At 30.7% G+C, this 17,946-nt stretch overlaps 1 protein-coding gene across 2 annotated transcripts in view; it reads left to right on the forward strand.

The window, feature by feature from the left end:
- LOC140046340 (uncharacterized) overlaps positions 1-17,946 on the forward strand; it is an 84,217-nt gene that overhangs the window by 46,199 nt on the left and 20,072 nt on the right. For both annotated transcript variants that reach the window (XM_072090951.1, XM_072090952.1), the window contains exons 7-10: positions 3,812-3,931; positions 6,654-6,768; positions 9,044-9,212; positions 12,452-12,583. In XM_072090951.1, the coding sequence (XP_071947052.1) occupies positions 3,812-3,931; positions 6,654-6,768; positions 9,044-9,212; positions 12,452-12,583 (536 nt within the window). The remainder of the gene's footprint in view (positions 1-3,811; positions 3,932-6,653; positions 6,769-9,043; positions 9,213-12,451; positions 12,584-17,946) is intronic.

The raw sequence follows: 17,946 nt of genomic DNA on the forward strand, positions 1-17,946 counted from the left end.
CAAATAACTAAAGAAATGATGATAGTTTAATAGAAACAAAACTAATGATCGCTGTTTTTTAACTATTTTTTGTGTATAATTTTTTATTTTTAAAAAAAATCTAAATTTAAAGCAACAACTGTACAACTAAGCCTAAACATTAAATAATTTATAAATGAATCTTTAAATAAAATTTCAATTATAAGCCCAGACTGGGCTTATAGTTGCATCTCTAATATTGTAACAATTTAACAATTGTTTTAAATAGAAATTTAATTATATTACCCAATGAGTGTGCTCTACATAAAATATCATTGGAAGAAAAAAAAGAAAAGAATATTTTTCTACGAAAACTACTTAAGAAACGATTTTTAAAATACTACCATAATAAACTGCTAAACCAAACAGATAAGTCTATTACGTGCCTGCTTACCTGGATAAACCCGACAATAGCCCTTTTCCACGAAGTGCGAAACAATTACGAAAAGAAGAATTCTACCCGAATTCACCTCATTAAGAATGGTACAGTCCGCTCTAGCGCCCTCTTGTGGGACCATTCCCACGTGTTACCGTCATCATTTCTTTTCGTACTGTCACGAAGACAAGTCACGGAGTTTGAGAACGTTGCAACACCATTTCTGGTTTGTGTAATTATTTGGAAGAAGAGCTACTAGTTTTATAACAAAAGAAAACAAATCCATACTACTGGTACTATGCTCAATAATTGATGTATCTGTCTTTAGTCTTTTTAATGCCTTCTTAATACTACTGAGAAACAGAACAATTAATTATATTGTGGAGAGTTCAGATTTCCATACAAAGACATATATTTGCATTGTATTACAAATGAAACATGATTATCACTACTGTTCAATATTTGCTATTATTACATTTTAAATATGTAAATGTAAAATAAGTTGTGATATAATTTATTCTATTTTCAAGTGTTGTACAGAAATTTAAAGATAAATTCAGGATATAATAATATCATAATGTGAAAATTTACAATTTACCTGAATTTAGGATTATTATACTGTAATATTTAACATAAATTATAGAAATTTGATATCGCCTGAATCTAATTTTTAATATTATAATGAATATAAAACATATGTTTTAACTGTGTGGCCAACCTCTATATGGGAACACTTTGTTGTGACTTGAAGGTTCTGATGTATTATTATTAGGTTTTAAAAGTAGGTCATTATAAAAATCTGACTAAATCATTATTTACAAAAATTATAAAAAATACAATACTAAAAATTAAATTTAATATATCACGTAAGTGATTATATTCAAATGTAGGTCATATTGAAATCTGACTGAAAACCAAAAAAAAAATTATACCCAGGTGCATCGTTGATAGGATTAAATTACGTCCCAGTGGGAAAACATTTGTTTTTCAACAAAGTAGTCTCGTAATTTTATGTTGAGAAGTTCTCCGAAAAAGAATGGCTGTCACAAAAAGAAATAACGATTGTTTTCGTAAATTCTAACTCATTAACATTTCTGAAATCAGATAATATTAAATCATGTATGATATGACGCAAAGCTTAATTGCTTGGCTGTACTATAGTAAAAGTTAAATCATGAAATTTAATGTATTTGTTGAAAGCAAAAAAAGAAAGATAAATCAAAATCATGTTGGCTTTGATGAAGCAGAAAGCAGGTTTTGAAAGATTTGTTGCAAAGTCATTTAATCTAGACTGGCACATTTCAAACTTGATGCGACATACATACAGGCACACAATTAAATAGACAATATACAACAATATATGCAGTCATCTTAATTATAGATGGTTGAATATTAAATAAGGATTTCATTTACCGTATATCCTCTGGTATAAATCCCAACTACATAGAACACAAAATTGGGCAAACTTTGTGGGGGTGGGGCTATACACAGGGAAACTTACTGGCTAATGAGAGGCCTACATCCACACCAAAATTCAATATTGGAACTACTGTATACCTGGGGATATGCCTGAAATCAGACATAAAGTAGAGGGTGGGATTAAACCAGAAGTGGAATTATACCCAAGGATATTTTTAACATTCAAAATTGATTAAATTGTGTTTAAAATTATTCAAAATTTTATAATATTACAGTAAAAACAGAGGATGCACTATTGTAAAATACATAGATGTATGAGGTTTGATGTCTACGTATGTCTAAGTATGCAATTTATATTTGAAATATGATTTTATGACTCCCTCATGGAACTGGAAGTCAATATGCAATACTCCCTGAAATAGCTTATGTTCCATACTCAAAATTGAAAAGCTTAAATTGATTAAAATGCGACCACTTGACAACGAGACTCATTATTGGAATCCTTTACTTAGATGAATACTTTAGAATTGAAATCGTGATTTCTAAATTCTAAGATTTTTCTGCGTATTGCATGGACCACGACACTTCAATTACTATTTTGAATCCTTTTATCGTTTTGTCTTTGCCTATTAGATTTATATCGAGATATCTCTCCATGTTTTGTCTGAAAGCTTGGATTATTCTGATCATGTGAAATGAAGAAAAGAGATTATTCTTATAGTTCATTAAAATTTCGATCAGTGACTTGCAAATAAAATAATGTTGAAAAACATATTTTATCATAATTCTGACCATAATTTAGTAATTAGACCTGCAGTTTTTAATATGCAGTAACCAAAATAATTTTAGTATTATTCCAATAAATTCAAGTCATTTTCATGTTAGTTTTTTATAGTCTATGTATTTTGTTTGGAAAGGAAGTTTTTCTTGCAATTCTTGCATTTTTATTTCAGGATCTGTCAGTTTTTTTAGTATTTTACGATATTTTACCGTTTTAAACCTATCAAGCATTTTAACAAACCTTGTCAAAAGTTCTGCCTACACTATCAAACTAGTTTGACAAAAAAGTGTGATGTGCACAAATATGGTAGTGATACTCCCAAACATGGTAGTGATGTGACATCATCAAGGCGCATATGGGCATGTTTTTGTCACATAAAGTTTTCTAGTGTAGACAGAGCTTAAGGATATTCCATCCCTCCCTATTAGATATGGTTCACCGATCTTGTCATAATACATTACTTTATTTGACAAAATATTTACAAAGATATATGTTCAGTCAGCTACATACATCAGCAGCGATGGGTGAAAAGACTAAGCGCAGGATACAAACGCACTTGACTTGATGTAATTATAAGCCGCCATTTGTAGTTAGAGTACATGCTGAAACTAGTCCCAGCGGACAAAATGCCGAACACATTACTGGCGCTCTGTAGAATTATTCCAATTACATTGGTATGAATGTAAAACGAAGATGAGAAATTGGTTTAGAATCATGCGGTATCGAGCCTAATTAAAAACGGGTAATAGAAAAGCAGGATATTGAAAAAATAAACTTAGAAATGGACTTAAAATTTGCTGTGAATTAAAACTGTACGGTTGGTTGACATTTATATACATATTTTATCAGCAGATGAACAGACATATTTTATAAAAATTCAAACAAGCATTGGGCCTTAGTCTATAATATTGTCATTTGATATTAAAAAAATCATGAATATTGTTTTTCCCGTGGATATATTGTACAGACTTTTTATACAATATAATGATTAATATAATATACATCTCGAGGGTTAGAAAATTAATAAATTAAATGCACTCATGGACTACAGATGTAATGTAAAAGATAAATCCAGTATTATTGATGCTTTAGGTTTATAATCATGTAAATGTTTTAATCCGAATGATTGGAAATCTGAGACATGCATTTTTAAGCAAATGAATCTTGACTACTGTATTTGTGTTTTAACTATTTGTTTATTTTTCTTTTTAATTCAGGAATTAAATGAAAAAATGGACTCCATTACCAATGGATATGACAACATTCATGTATTGCCGAAGGAACGGTCGTTTGTTGCGTCGTGGGGATCGTACGACATCGTTAGAGCTGAGTTAGAGGTAAATACATTTTTCAGATACAATGAAATAATAAATAAATGTTACTGTATATTCTTATCTACAGGCATCCGTCGGAAAGTTGTTGGTCTCGTGTACATAGTGCACATTCAAGAACTTGGTACACTATTCGTAAAGAGTAGGGTATCATCTTCCGATGTGCTGATCTGGTAGGTGCTGCAATGTTGGCTGCTGTGTGTCTGAGGAGGCCCTAATCTGAATTTTTACTCGGCTTCTAGTTAAGCTTGAGGACTAATATAAATACCAAAAAAAAAATAATAATAATAATATACTAGCATCAGAGCACTTTCTGTTTGTAAAACATGCATTTTAAGGTAGTGTAACCAACAACTAAATGTTCCAGTCTAAAGGATGAGGCTGCCTCATTATCATCAATGTCACAGAAACAACCAAAAGGGCAACCACATTATTAATGCAACTCTACCATTTGAATACAAACAAATTCATTAATAATTTATATCCATTGAAAAGTATAGAAAGTAGTAATATTTGTTCTGTAAAATGTAAAATGATATAGGACCCCGGAGAATTTCAGAACATAAAAACTTTTTCTAGCTTTTCTTTGCTTGTGAAAATCGATGAAGCATAAAATATTATGTACATTTTTTGCACTCCTACAAAATAGCTAATACCTTTTTGCTTTAGCTGTAGACTTTACATGGAATGCTGTAAACATTAAGTCTGTAAGGTAATTGTCCGAAGAGTATTTAAACGTCTTTAAGGGACCGTTATGTATTGTTTTCACAAAATTAAAATGCAATTTTTGTTGCAAGATTACTAATTTGAGATTGTCATGGTCATCTATAGATGGGACAAGTAACTAAATCTATATCTCCATACATAAATAGGGAAGATCAAGCCTATAGTGTCTGATATAAATACACAAATTGAGATAGTTATAGTTATGAACTAAAGCAAAATTAAATGTGGTTACAAAAAACATTGAATAATATATAAAAACTTTAGTAAATTTATAATTAACATTTTTTTTTTTTTAAACATGCCAAACGTTTTGCAATTTTTTAAGTAGTTTATATCAGATTCTGCTTTTACAGATTTTTTCCAAGAGCTTTTCCAACTTTCGAAAGTCCTTGATTGACACCGAGGTGTTTAAGGTGATGTCGTGAATAAATTTGCCGAACTAATTTTCTAGAAAAAATGATGTACAATGTTTCAAATTTAACATTTTGAAGCCGACGAAAATTAAATGTTCTTGTGTTGAATTGAACAATAATAATGATGATGTTTTGGAGCGAACGCACGTTATAAAACAGTAGAGAACGTTAATAGATGATAAGGCTTGCTCAGACCAATTAATCACTATAAAAGAATACTCTAAGAAACTCTATAGCTCTGCACTATGTAATAATTGAAATGGTAAGAAAAGACGATGAAAAACAAAATAAGTAATGTTCAATTTGCTTTGCGTTTTAACTTTTACATGTGTGATGCTGATACGGCTTGTTGGTAATAGAGGATGTGTGTTCAATTTCAATCTTAAATCTTTATTGACAACATCAAAAATGTGATCAATATCATTATCATATGCCACTATTATCAGCACAATGTATGCCAGGTTTGTCATCATTTTATTTTCATAAAAATCAATCAATCTTTATTTCATCAAAATAGCAAAAAGTACAAATTAAGATAGCGAATGTACAACAAAGTAAAAGCCTGTAAAACTCTTTACAAAAATAAATAATATTTAATAAATTTCTTTCCACAAGTACTGTATTACTATTATAGGATATGTCTATTTCGTGCCTAGTTTACCTGGATAAACCGACAATAGACCTTTCTCCTCGAAGAGAGAGATATAACTTGAAAAGTAGAATTCAATTTTCATTGAATACCCCTGTCCACAAATGATATAGTCCATAAACTATGCCCTTAGATATATATATATATATTGCCATAAATTAACTTAATCAATTAATCCTTATCATTCTCACTATAATTGGCATTATTGTCATCATATTACATCATCATTATCATAATGATTTTATGAATTGTATACTATCTATCTATAATTATCACATTCTAATCATCTTCGTTTATCATAAATGCCACCATCATATAATTGTCCTCATCCTCCTCCAATTTCTTTATGTTGCCATTGTTCATTTAACAAACAACTATTGGGATTATTTTTTATACATTTTTATATTCTATATCAATATACAGTATTTATAATCTTTTTTAACATTTATTATTGGCTGGTGTCAGTCATAATATTCAATAAAAAAAAATAATCCTAAAACATCAATTTTACATTCATGACTTTTATTAATTTTTGAAATGAAAATATTGATTCTGATAAATTAGTCTATATGTTTGTTGTAGATTTTTTTCTCTCTTGCCAAATTTGTCTGGCAGGCTAAATGGGTTTTATGCATACAAGCTATACTTGATCTCTTTCCAACAGCAAAAATCACAAATTTCTGAATTCTAGGCTTCTTGTTCGGATGGGGCTATTTGACAAAAATATACGTATTTTTGTTTCTACAGTTCTCAACATTTAATTAATTCAGTTTTTATGTTTTTGGTGACAGTTTGTTTACAATACAAATTAACACTACTACTTCTAGTTAGGTAACCTTAATCAAATAAAATTTATTATTATTAAGTTGAAATCTTTTTGTAATTGTTTAAACTATTTCACCATAAACAATTTTTTTTGATTGATATTTTTATTTTGTAGGGGTTTGAGGAGCTAATGAGAATGGGTGCATTTGATTTTGTGATCAACTTGAGTGGTGCTGATCTTCCTATTAGAGATGTTGATGATTTGGCTGCTATGTTCTCAACATCAAGAGGTGAAATATTTAAACAAACATCTGTTTCTCCATGTTTATGATTTAAATACAATCTCCATCTTACTAAAGCTCTGTCTACACTATCTAACTGTAATGTGCCCATATATGGACATGATGATGTCATATCACTACCATAGTTAGGCACATCACTACCATATTTGGGCACTATAGTTTGAGAAAAAAAATGTGATGTGCCGATATATGGACATCATGATGTCATATTACTACCATATTTCGGCACATCACTACCATATTTCGGCACATCACTACCATATTTCGGCACATCACTACCATATTTCGGCACATCACTATCATATTTGAGCACACATTTTGTTGTCACATAAAGTTTGATAGTGTAGACAGCTGAGTTTAGCTCAGGGTGTGTACATCCAAACATGGATATTGTGTACTGTAGAACAACACATTTAAGACACCTCTATCAGGGTACACTTTCCAGTTAAGGTCACTAAGGTATGGTCACTAAATAATACACATAATAATAAAAAAAATAAAATAAAGACTCTCTAATCAGGGAACACCCTTTTTAAAGAGGATGCTTTAATAGTAATTATGCTTTTTTCCAGATTACGGCTATGGCAGTCTTTAAAAAAACTTTCATTTGTTGAAAACCAATTTTTTTTATTATTGAATATCTATGAAAAATTGCTTAAAACTATATTCAAGCAATCTTTAAAATGTATTTAAGTTTGATGTGCAATCTTTCAAATATTCCATCAAAATTGTGCCGAACGAAGAAGTAAATAGAGCAGCGATTTATTTATAGAAGTTACCATTTAGCAAATTTGAAACAGAAGCAAAACTTAATTGAATCTCAGACTATATGTCATGTTGAATATTTCATTTCTAATGTATTGTGTATTACAGATTGCTTTTCAAGATGTGGTCAGTTTCAATCTAGATATATGTATATATTTCTGTAGCATACACATCTTGAATTTTTCAAACGTCTAACATTTCAAAAGTTAACTTTGTGTTGGGTTATCATGAATACCAGCGATGTTTTCTTAATCTATCGATTGAATTATTGATGTTGAAGAAACCAATCTAAACACCATCTTTTAAACTCTGTCTACACAATCAAACTACTTTGACAAAAAAAGTGTGATGTACCTAAATATGGTAGTGATATGCTTAAATATGGTAGTGATATGACGTCATCGTATCCATATATGAGCACATCACATCACATAAAGTTTGATAGTGTAGACAGAGCTTTAATGGTTTTGTACTGAAAAGGTCATTCAGTATAATGAAGAAATAAATTAAAATTCTAAAGCCCTGTTTACACTATCAAACTAGTTTGACAAAAAAAGTGATATGCCCAAATATGGTAGTGATATGACATCATCATAATTTGTTGTCGCCTAAAGCTAGACAGAGCTTTAGGTGTATGATAGACAAAATTGAAATGTTTGTCATACGGTTTACCTTCTTTCTTTAATGTTCATTTTATTACCTGTGTTCATTTATACCTTTGTTCATTTTATTACCTGTGTTCATTTATACCTTTGTTCATTTTATTACCTGTGTTCATTTATACCTTTGTTCATTTTATTACCTGTGTTCATTTATACCTTTGTTCATTTTATTACCTGTGTTCATTTATACCTTTGTTCATTTTATTACCTGTGTTCATTTATACCTTTGTTCATTTTATTACCTGTGTTCATTTATACCTTTGTTCATTTTATTACCTGTGTTCATTTATACCTTTGTTCATTTTATTACCTGTGTTCATTTATACCTTTGTTCATTTTATTACCTGTGTTCATTTATGCCTTTGTTCATTTTATTACCTGTGTTCATTTATGCCTTTGTTCATTTTATTACCTGTGTTCATTTATACCTGTGTTCATTTATGCCTTTGTTCATTTTATTACCTGTGTTCATTTATGCCTTTGTTCATTTTATTACCTGTGTTCATTTATACCTGTGTTCATTTATGCCTTTGTTCATTTTATTACCTGTGTTCATTTATACCTGTGTTCATTTATACCTTTGTTCATTTTATTACCTGTGTTCATTTATACCTTTGTTCATTTTATTACCTGTGTTCATTTATACCTGTGTTCATTTATGCCTTTGTTCATTTTATTACCTGTGTTCAATTTTAAAAGAAAAACAATCTGAAAACCATCTTAAAAGCACAAACTGAATAATTTATGAATTATTAATATTTGATGACTTTTCACAATGTGTTTAATGTCTCTAGACTGAATTTCTTATCAAGTGCCATATGTTATTAATATTGCAGGTTTTAATTTTATGCGAATCAATGGAAACTGGAACGATCGTTCACAGAAGACCACTGATACGTCAGTGTGGTATGGATGTGGCGCGCACGTTTACAACATCTCATCTCGGAGTGGCAAAGCTCCGTGGAGTGACATGCATAGCACTTCACAATGGGCTGTTTTCAGCAGGTAAAATTAATATGAAGGTTTAAACCAAATTTTCATACTATTATGGATTTATGCAAATATATTTATTTACATAGTGGAGCTGTAGCTTGGTGGTTAACATGCTTGCTATCCAATCCCAAGGTTCAATCCTTACCTAGTGCCAGAGTTGTAACTCACGACTCTTTCAACTCCACACCCTTCAGTAAGCCTGAAATAAGATATATAGTTATATATATATATATATAGTTTATAAGCATGATACAATAGTTTATCCATCCTGTAATTGGCGAGTTTCTTGAGGTTGGATGCATACGGAAAAATAATAATATTTGGATATGAAAATTGACAGGGCTTTACTTGTTTTATATCACATGCCCATAGAGTCCAAGACCAACTATTTTACTGTCATTAAAATTACAGAATGTATTACATAGTGTGGACAGATGAATGTTCTTAGTGGAAGTTGTATGGCACAAATTATCTTTAGGGAAGAAGAAAATTGTATGTGTGGTCCATAATTCAGCCCAATAGGCTGCGAGTCACATCAGGCCTTGTCTTTTAAGGCGAGTGAGTGCGATCACTCACCTAACACACTCCTAAACTGCCCTTGAGGAGTGCGATTTACAACACGCCTTAATTTGGTAAACTTCTACACATAAAAATACAAACAGCACACCTACAGCACCCCTGAATGTATTGAGGAGTGCAATTTGTAGCACACCTATGATTTTCAAAAGAGAAGGCCTGCACATGTTATCCTCAACATTTAACCCCACATTTACACATATTAACAGTCGTCTGAGATGACTGAAGTTTATACAACAATACATGCTTCTGTTTACCCAATTTTTTAGGGCATGTAAAATATATGCCAAACTTGCCCGACTTAACTTAAAGGAAAAAACCCAATTTGTTTTGCTAGCTGATTTGGTACAAAATAGGTTTACTTGCCCAGAGTGACTAGTCAATACTCGATTGTATTGCTTTTTATATGGATAGAAACATACTCCATCAAATATGTTACTCAAGCATCTGACTTTGATGAGGTTTTCATCCTCTTCACAATATCCCACTAAGCCAACCTTGTCAAGGTATTGCAAATTGTTTATGCTTCTTTTATCCTAGGCTATGCCATCAAAATCTTGTTCTTTAGCGGAGATATTTATCATTTATTTATCTCATTGTCTAGATGTTCTCAAGTTTATTGCAATATCTATTACATCATTAAAGTATTGAGTTTCCTGTATAGGATCTCAAAAAAGTAATTAAGATGATATTTCTCTTCTCCTGTATTAACTTTGGGATCCTGAAATTTAGAATTGTGTACGCGTGAGTCAAAGATAAAAATAATTAAAATGCTGTTGTAGATGAATGTCTTAAAACAGGAAGACAACTACAAACATGATTTTAATAATCTGGGTACATTTTCCTTTTATAAATAACCTAGGGGTTTAGATAGAGATAGGAAGCCACCCTAAGCTGGTAATTAAAGAAACTGTACTGTACTACTTAGTGTATGGATATTTTGGAACAGTTTTTTCTTGATATATTGGAATATACAGTATATCATTCATTCATCTTTTATTTAGGAATACCATGATGAAATTATATATCTATAGCAACAAAAATGAATAAAAAATCATTGTACAAAAAAAATATCAAAGATAACTTTCTGTAGACTGATTTGCTACACCTTTTCAACTCCATTTCATAGAATGTTTATTTTGCCACAATTTGACAGTAACTGTATTTATTTCAGATTCTAAATGTTACCGAAAGATATAAATTAAACAAAATGCAAGGTTACAGCGTGTATACCTCTTGATACCATTTGCGTGGGCATGACTTTAAAGATTATGTACTGTATACTCATGTTGTCATTACAATAGGTATACATAAGTGTACATTATACACGAGAAAAATACCAACGTTTTATAGCACTGTATTTAGATCCTAAGAGAAATAAATTGAACATACGAGGCTACAGCCTGTCTACCTCTCAATACCATTTACAGAAGCATGACTTTAGAGATTATATACCCATGTTATCATTAAAAGTGGGTATACATAAATGTACATTTATATACACTAGGAAAATACCAATGTTTTATAGCACTGTATTTAAAAGAATTAAATTGAATATAAAGCTTGGTTCCCACTAGAACGTAACGCAAGGACGTAAACGCAACGCAAGCGTTTTAACCAATGACAAGCGAAGTTATGACAGTTAGCAATCACAAGCGAATATTAAGCCATCGCTTGTGATTGGTCAATTCACTTGCGTTGCGTTACGTCCTTGCGTTGCGTCGCTAGTGGGAACCACGCTTAAGAGGCTACAGCCTGTCTACCTCTCAATACCATTTACAGAGGCATGACTTTAGAGATTATACTAGCGTTATTATTAAAAGTGGTTATACATAAATATAATATTTGCTTCACTAGAAGAATAGCAACATTGTTTATATTGCTACAGTCGGATTATTGAAGTAGGCAAGTTGTTGTGCAATGTTCTAAGTATGTTTTAAGTATGTGCGGTAAATCACCGGTAGTCTAAAGAGAAATGGCTATTGATATTATAGTATAGTAATACTGGTTGGTCATTACATGTTACTTATGACTTGAAAGCTTTGTGCAATTGCTGTTTTGATTGCTAATGAAGCTTAGATAAGTGTGCCAGAGTGTTTCAAATGGATTTAAGACACTTATGTTGTATATGGCTGGTAGTATTAAAACAACATTTGCTATTTATATGTAATATTCGTTTGTGTTGGTCACTATTCTTGTGTTGGTTTTAGGATTATAGTTTTTGTATTATGGAACAAGAAATGAAACAGATTAAATTTTATTAAAACATTAAGGATTTATTGTGCCCCAAAAACAATAAAAATGAAGATTAATAAAATCAGACTTTAAATAGGCCATTTTAACATCAAGTTATTCACTTCTGTAAAAAAAACTTAATTAATTATTTCACTTCTTTTTAACGAAAAACCATTATCTGACAGTAAAGTAAATTATTTTTTTATTATTAAGTTTTTGGTCAAAAGAAATAACTATTATGTGACATTAAAATGGCATATTCAAAAAAAAAATTGGGAAAAAAAAATGTTAGGGGGACAATATATCTTTAAAAGTTTATAATCCAAGATCTTTATCATTACGACATCCATAGTTTACTGTAAGAGAGAGAATTTCATGGTTTAGGGGGTTGGGAACAATTTCTATTTTTAACAGTGTGTTTGCTCTTTTTTTTTTTTCAGAGACTACCTGGAGATGGTTTTAAATCCTTCTGAGAGGACTGTTTATATGAACGCCCTGCAACTTTACACTCAAACGTCTATTATACCCGACGAATCATACTTTATGTCTATGCTCAAAGTCTCACCTTTCAAGTAAGTACAACTTAAATGTTTTGTTAACTTGCATTTAAGATTTTCATCCAACTGGAAATAAATTTAGATGCTTAAGCTCTGTCTACACTATCAAACAAGTTTGACAAAACATGTTTAAATATGGTAGTGGTATGTTCAAATATGGTAGTGATTTGACATCATCATGTCCATGGGCACATCACATTTTTTTGTCACATCAAGTTTGATAGTGTATGTAGAGCTTTAGAAAGCACAAGTTAAATGATCCCTTCCAAGATTGAACTAAAGATACTTGATTGAAAGGCAACAAGGTGACCACCAAAATGTAATGCCACTGTAGTTTCGGGGAAAGAACAAATCACATATCTACACATAATCATAACATCGTATACTCTATCTCTAACAATTTATTCAATCTTCTATCGACTAAAGCCGAAGTATAATCGTTATCTCGGGACCGTTCTATGGCCACCACCAGGTAGGCTTACTTCATTAAGGCTTCTATGAATGGATGTACTGGTTGGGAGCAGGAACGCTAGTAGACCAAACCCAGTACCGTTTTGATTACGATCAATCGGGAAATAACCTCACGACGTTTGTAAAGATGATATTGCGCTGCTACATTGCGTAAGACTACATTTGAAAGATAGATGATTGTTGCTTATCTATTCTACACTATTGTCCTAGTTGTTATTATTAATATTAGTAAGTTTATAAACTGTTGAACATTTCATCTTCTGGTTCTTTTTAAAGAGGCTATAAAGAATATATGTACAAAAAAATTTAGCGAACCAACAAAACATGAAATTGAAAACATGAAATTAAAAACATGATTGCCAGCCACTATTCAAATTCATGAAAAATTGAATAGACAGCCAGGTGCTATATTTTGTTAATGTTGAAAATTGGTTTCCGTAACTTCTGTTTCAAACTTCATTTCCATGGAAGCAGCTGTTTATGGAATATTATACTTTGTAGGTGGAATTCTTAAGGGTTTAAGCTATTCTGAGATTAAAGGACCAAGCCCAGAACAAGTAATGTTAGTGCCATACTAAGTTCACACATCTGTTGTGACTCATTAGTATTGGGATAGGTAGCAGTCTATGCGGACTAGAGTTGAAAGATTGTTAATGTTTACTGTAAGTGAAATGTTATTAGAGAATAATTGTTAACAGGAGTATGCGTTACATACAGTATGTTGTCTATGTAACATGAGTGCCAACTCTCCTAAAGCTCGGTTCCCACTCGAGACGCAACGCAAGCTAGTAGACCAATGATAAGCGACTGTTTGAATAATCAATCGCTTCTCATTGGTCAACTCACTAGCATCAACATAATTAGCTAGACAGAATTGAATGTAGGTGAAATGTTTTGGAATGATTATTGCTGGGTGTAATGTTACACAAATGTTTTTAGCACAACTTTTCTAATTAACTTTATTACCCTAATCAAAACAAACATAAACATATAACTAAAATATTTTTATGAAATTAATTTTGCTGGGTGTAATGTAATATAAATGTTTTCAGCACAAAACCTTTCTAATTTACTTTATTACCCTAATCAAACATAAACATATAACTGAAATATTTTTATGAAATTATTTTTGCCTGGTGTGAACTGTGATGTAATATAAATGTTTTCAGCACAACCTTTCTAATTAACTTTATTACCCTAATCAAATATAAACATATAACTGAAATATTTTTATGAAATTATTTTTGCTGGGTGTAATGTAATATAAATGTTTTCAGCACAAAACCTTTCTAATTAACTTTATTACCCTAATCAAATATAAACATATAACTGAAATATTTTTATGAAATTATTTTTGCTTGGTGTGAACTGTGATGTAATATAAATGTTTTCAGCACAACCTTTCTAATTTACTTTATTACCCTAATCAAATATAAACATGTAACTGAAATATTTTTATGAAATTATTTGTATGTAATAACATTTCTTATTTATTGCCCACCACCCAACTATTTCCTCAACATAAATGTGTAAATTAAATATTTGTAGAAAATTTTGTTGGGTGTAATGCAATGTAATACTGTGTAACATAAATATGATTGCCAATTCTGCTAATCAGAATATTCCGTTGTCGTAACAAACATTTAATATGCGATGTGTACATAAAACAGCTGATTCTCACAAAACTGTAAGCAAACTCGAGTGGACGTCGACAAACAATAGTAGTAAAATTCTGCACTATATTATTTTCTTCAGCTCATAATGGTATATTCTTTTTTGTGCGCATTTTCTAACATATGTGCACATGTTTTTTTTTGTTCGGATAACTTGAACTCATCAAAGTGACGAGTTCAAATCTAGTATTATTCTTTCCTTTTCTCCCATTTTTTTTGTCTCATATATTTCTAAAATGTGTAAACATAATATTTCATAACTTTTTCAAAACAAAATTAGTTTTGAACCAATGCACCAACATCCATAGACTTTGTAGATATTATGCAGCAAAGATGGAAAGATTAAAGAGGAAAATTGTTTTAGGTACCATCATTTCTTTATTTATTTTTTATTTTCTTTATCCACAGACTGCTGTACATTTAATTTTGGGATATGATTAGTTCTAAATCAATCTAGTTCACATGGATTGTTATTGATTTCCCTGTCATTCTTTTAATAGTTCTTGTTTCAATCAAATCTGCTTGTTATGATATTGTTACAAATCAGCATATTGATTTAAGTATTCTGTATTTCTATTGCATGCTACATGCTACTACCAAACTTCTATAAGTAATTAATATCGACGGACATTTAATGAATAGAACATTTTTGATTGATTATTTTGTATTGTCTGTCGTCAGAATTGTTTCCAATGGCCAGTCAAACATTTCTTGACATGTAAAAAAATGTTTGACTGTAGAAGATACAAAATCAAAATGGGAAGCATATTTAAATATGTTATTCAATTTTAATTTCTATTTTTTTTTGCTGCTTCTAATTATTCTTATTATAGATCAAAATATAGCTAAATTTCAATTTTTTCTTCGCTAGCCCAGTAGACTTGATAACTATACATTGTACTTGCCCACCACATCCTGTCATGTTAAATCTTGAACGTAACATTAAAAACTTTATTCATGTAAAAAAAATCTTCTGACTGCAGATATATTTAAATTAATGTGTCTGCTTTTGGAAGTGAGTTCTCATTTTTTAGTAGCCAGCAGGGCACAAAGGATGATAGATTGGCTAGCCCCAAGTGCTTTTTATACTAGACATTTACGCTGTTAGCTATAGCTTTAAATCAAGACCCAAATCCAGCAATGTTTCAGGGTTTCAAGATCGACCAATATTCAAAATAAATTTCAGAAACTTAGCAAAATACTTTAGAAAATGCAGAGTGACAGGAGGTGGCTATTTCGGCTCATTTTGAAGATTCAGAAAAGATTTTAGTAAGCCTTGGTTAACCAATGAATTGATTTTTTTGAAAATCATTATGCATGGTCTTTCACAATATCTATTTACAAACAGTTAACAAAAATCATAATTTAAAATGATTGTGGATGTTTAATATGCAAACAATTGCGTGCAAAGATAGTAATATACTTGACATTTTGCCTAGTAATAATGTGAAAAAGACATTTTTAATTTGCAAGTTTTCAGCAGGCACTAGTGTTCATATAATAAAGGTAGAGCTTTAATAAGAGCTGACTAAGATACAATTTATATTTTGTTTTCATAATTCCATTAACCTTCAAAAACAATTTTCTTCACACAGTTGCAATACTTAACATTAATTATTTATCAGAAGTTGTGAATTCATAGACAGACAAGCACTTTTATACCAATTTATTTCGATGAGAATATCAAAACTTATGATTAATTCATGTATGCACATTTGAGTTTCCAAGGATATTTTTGTTGGTGGAATATTAAATAATGTTTTAGGCAATTATGAAATTTATGTGAATAGCATAACAGTTATTGAATTATCAAGGTTAACAAGATATTAAATAATATTAAAGGTTTATATTTTTTATTGAGGCTTTGATGTAATGTTTACAGTGGTTTTTGACAGAAAACTCCCTAATGATATGTCAAGCTACAACTTCATATGATTAATGTGTCCTCCCAACCTACATTCCCTCCTTTTCCCACCTTCTCTCTTCCCTCCCCACATTGTCTCCTTTCTCCCCACCTTCTTCCCTCCCCCACCTCCCTACCTTCTTTCCCCCTTCTACCTTCTCTTCTCCTTCCCATCTTCTTTCCTCCTTCCCACCTTCTCTTCCCATCCCACCTAATTTCCTTCTCCTAACCCTCTCTTTCTTCCCTGCCCACCCTCTCTTTCTTCCCTGCTCACCCTCTCTTTCTTCTTCTTCCCCAACATTTAAAATGAATTCGTATACTCATAGATGTTATTCCTGAAACAGTATCTGTGATATTTAAAAAAAAACAAAAAAAGATATTATAACTGATGTTAGAAATATACAGTATACAAGAGGAAATTACTTAAATATTATTGAATTTAAGCCTAATGTTTATAGCATTGGTTATTACTTGCAGTCAGTTGATTGTTTCAATAAGGCTAAAAACATGTAAAGGAAATTACGATATTATTATTGCATTTGGAGTTGATGTTTTTCTTATTGTTTCAATGATCTTTCGATTTTATGAAATGCTGAAACCAATGCACAGGAAATTACTTAAAGTATTATTACATGATATTACTGATTTAAAACATAATAAAATATCTTTTTGGTACACAGCTACTAAAGGAATTAATATTTGGTGTTATAAATGTGTATTGAAATGTATAAAGAAGGAAATCACTTGTCATTACTTGTTATTGTTTTTATACAAGGCTAGGATTCTCTGGATTTGATTGCAAATAACTACGTGTTTTGATAGTCATATTGTCGCCATAGAAAACATTTAGTTCCTTTTAAAGAGATTGTTTTTTTAAATTCTAATGCCATCAATACATTTTCATCAATCTTTATGCTGATTTTAAAACAACTTGTTTTATGTAAAATTAATGTATAGGCTTTATAGAGCATACATACATACATTTGTTTTGTTTTTTATATATTTAGACATAGGATAACCATAAGCGAATTCATTCACTATCCTTTTTAAAGGTAGCAATCCTGTTCATAAGACAAACATACACAAGATGCTCTACATAAACAAACTCTCATTACAAGTCTTTGGGAGTGGAGTTGTAATTTGTCCTTAGAAAAAAATCCTGACATATGACAGAACTTGAACCCAGGATTGGTAGCCAAGCATCATAACCACCAAACCACAACTCCACTCCATTTCTTGTACTGTATATAGAAGTATTTAATCTGATGCTTGGATATAATCACACCCACTAACTTTTGGTAAATTCAGACAAGACTTCTGAATCCATTATG

Source organism: Antedon mediterranea, chromosome 4, assembly GCF_964355755.1.
Source record: "Antedon mediterranea chromosome 4, ecAntMedi1.1, whole genome shotgun sequence".
Classification (NCBI taxonomy): domain Eukaryota; kingdom Metazoa; phylum Echinodermata; class Crinoidea; order Comatulida; family Antedonidae; genus Antedon; species Antedon mediterranea.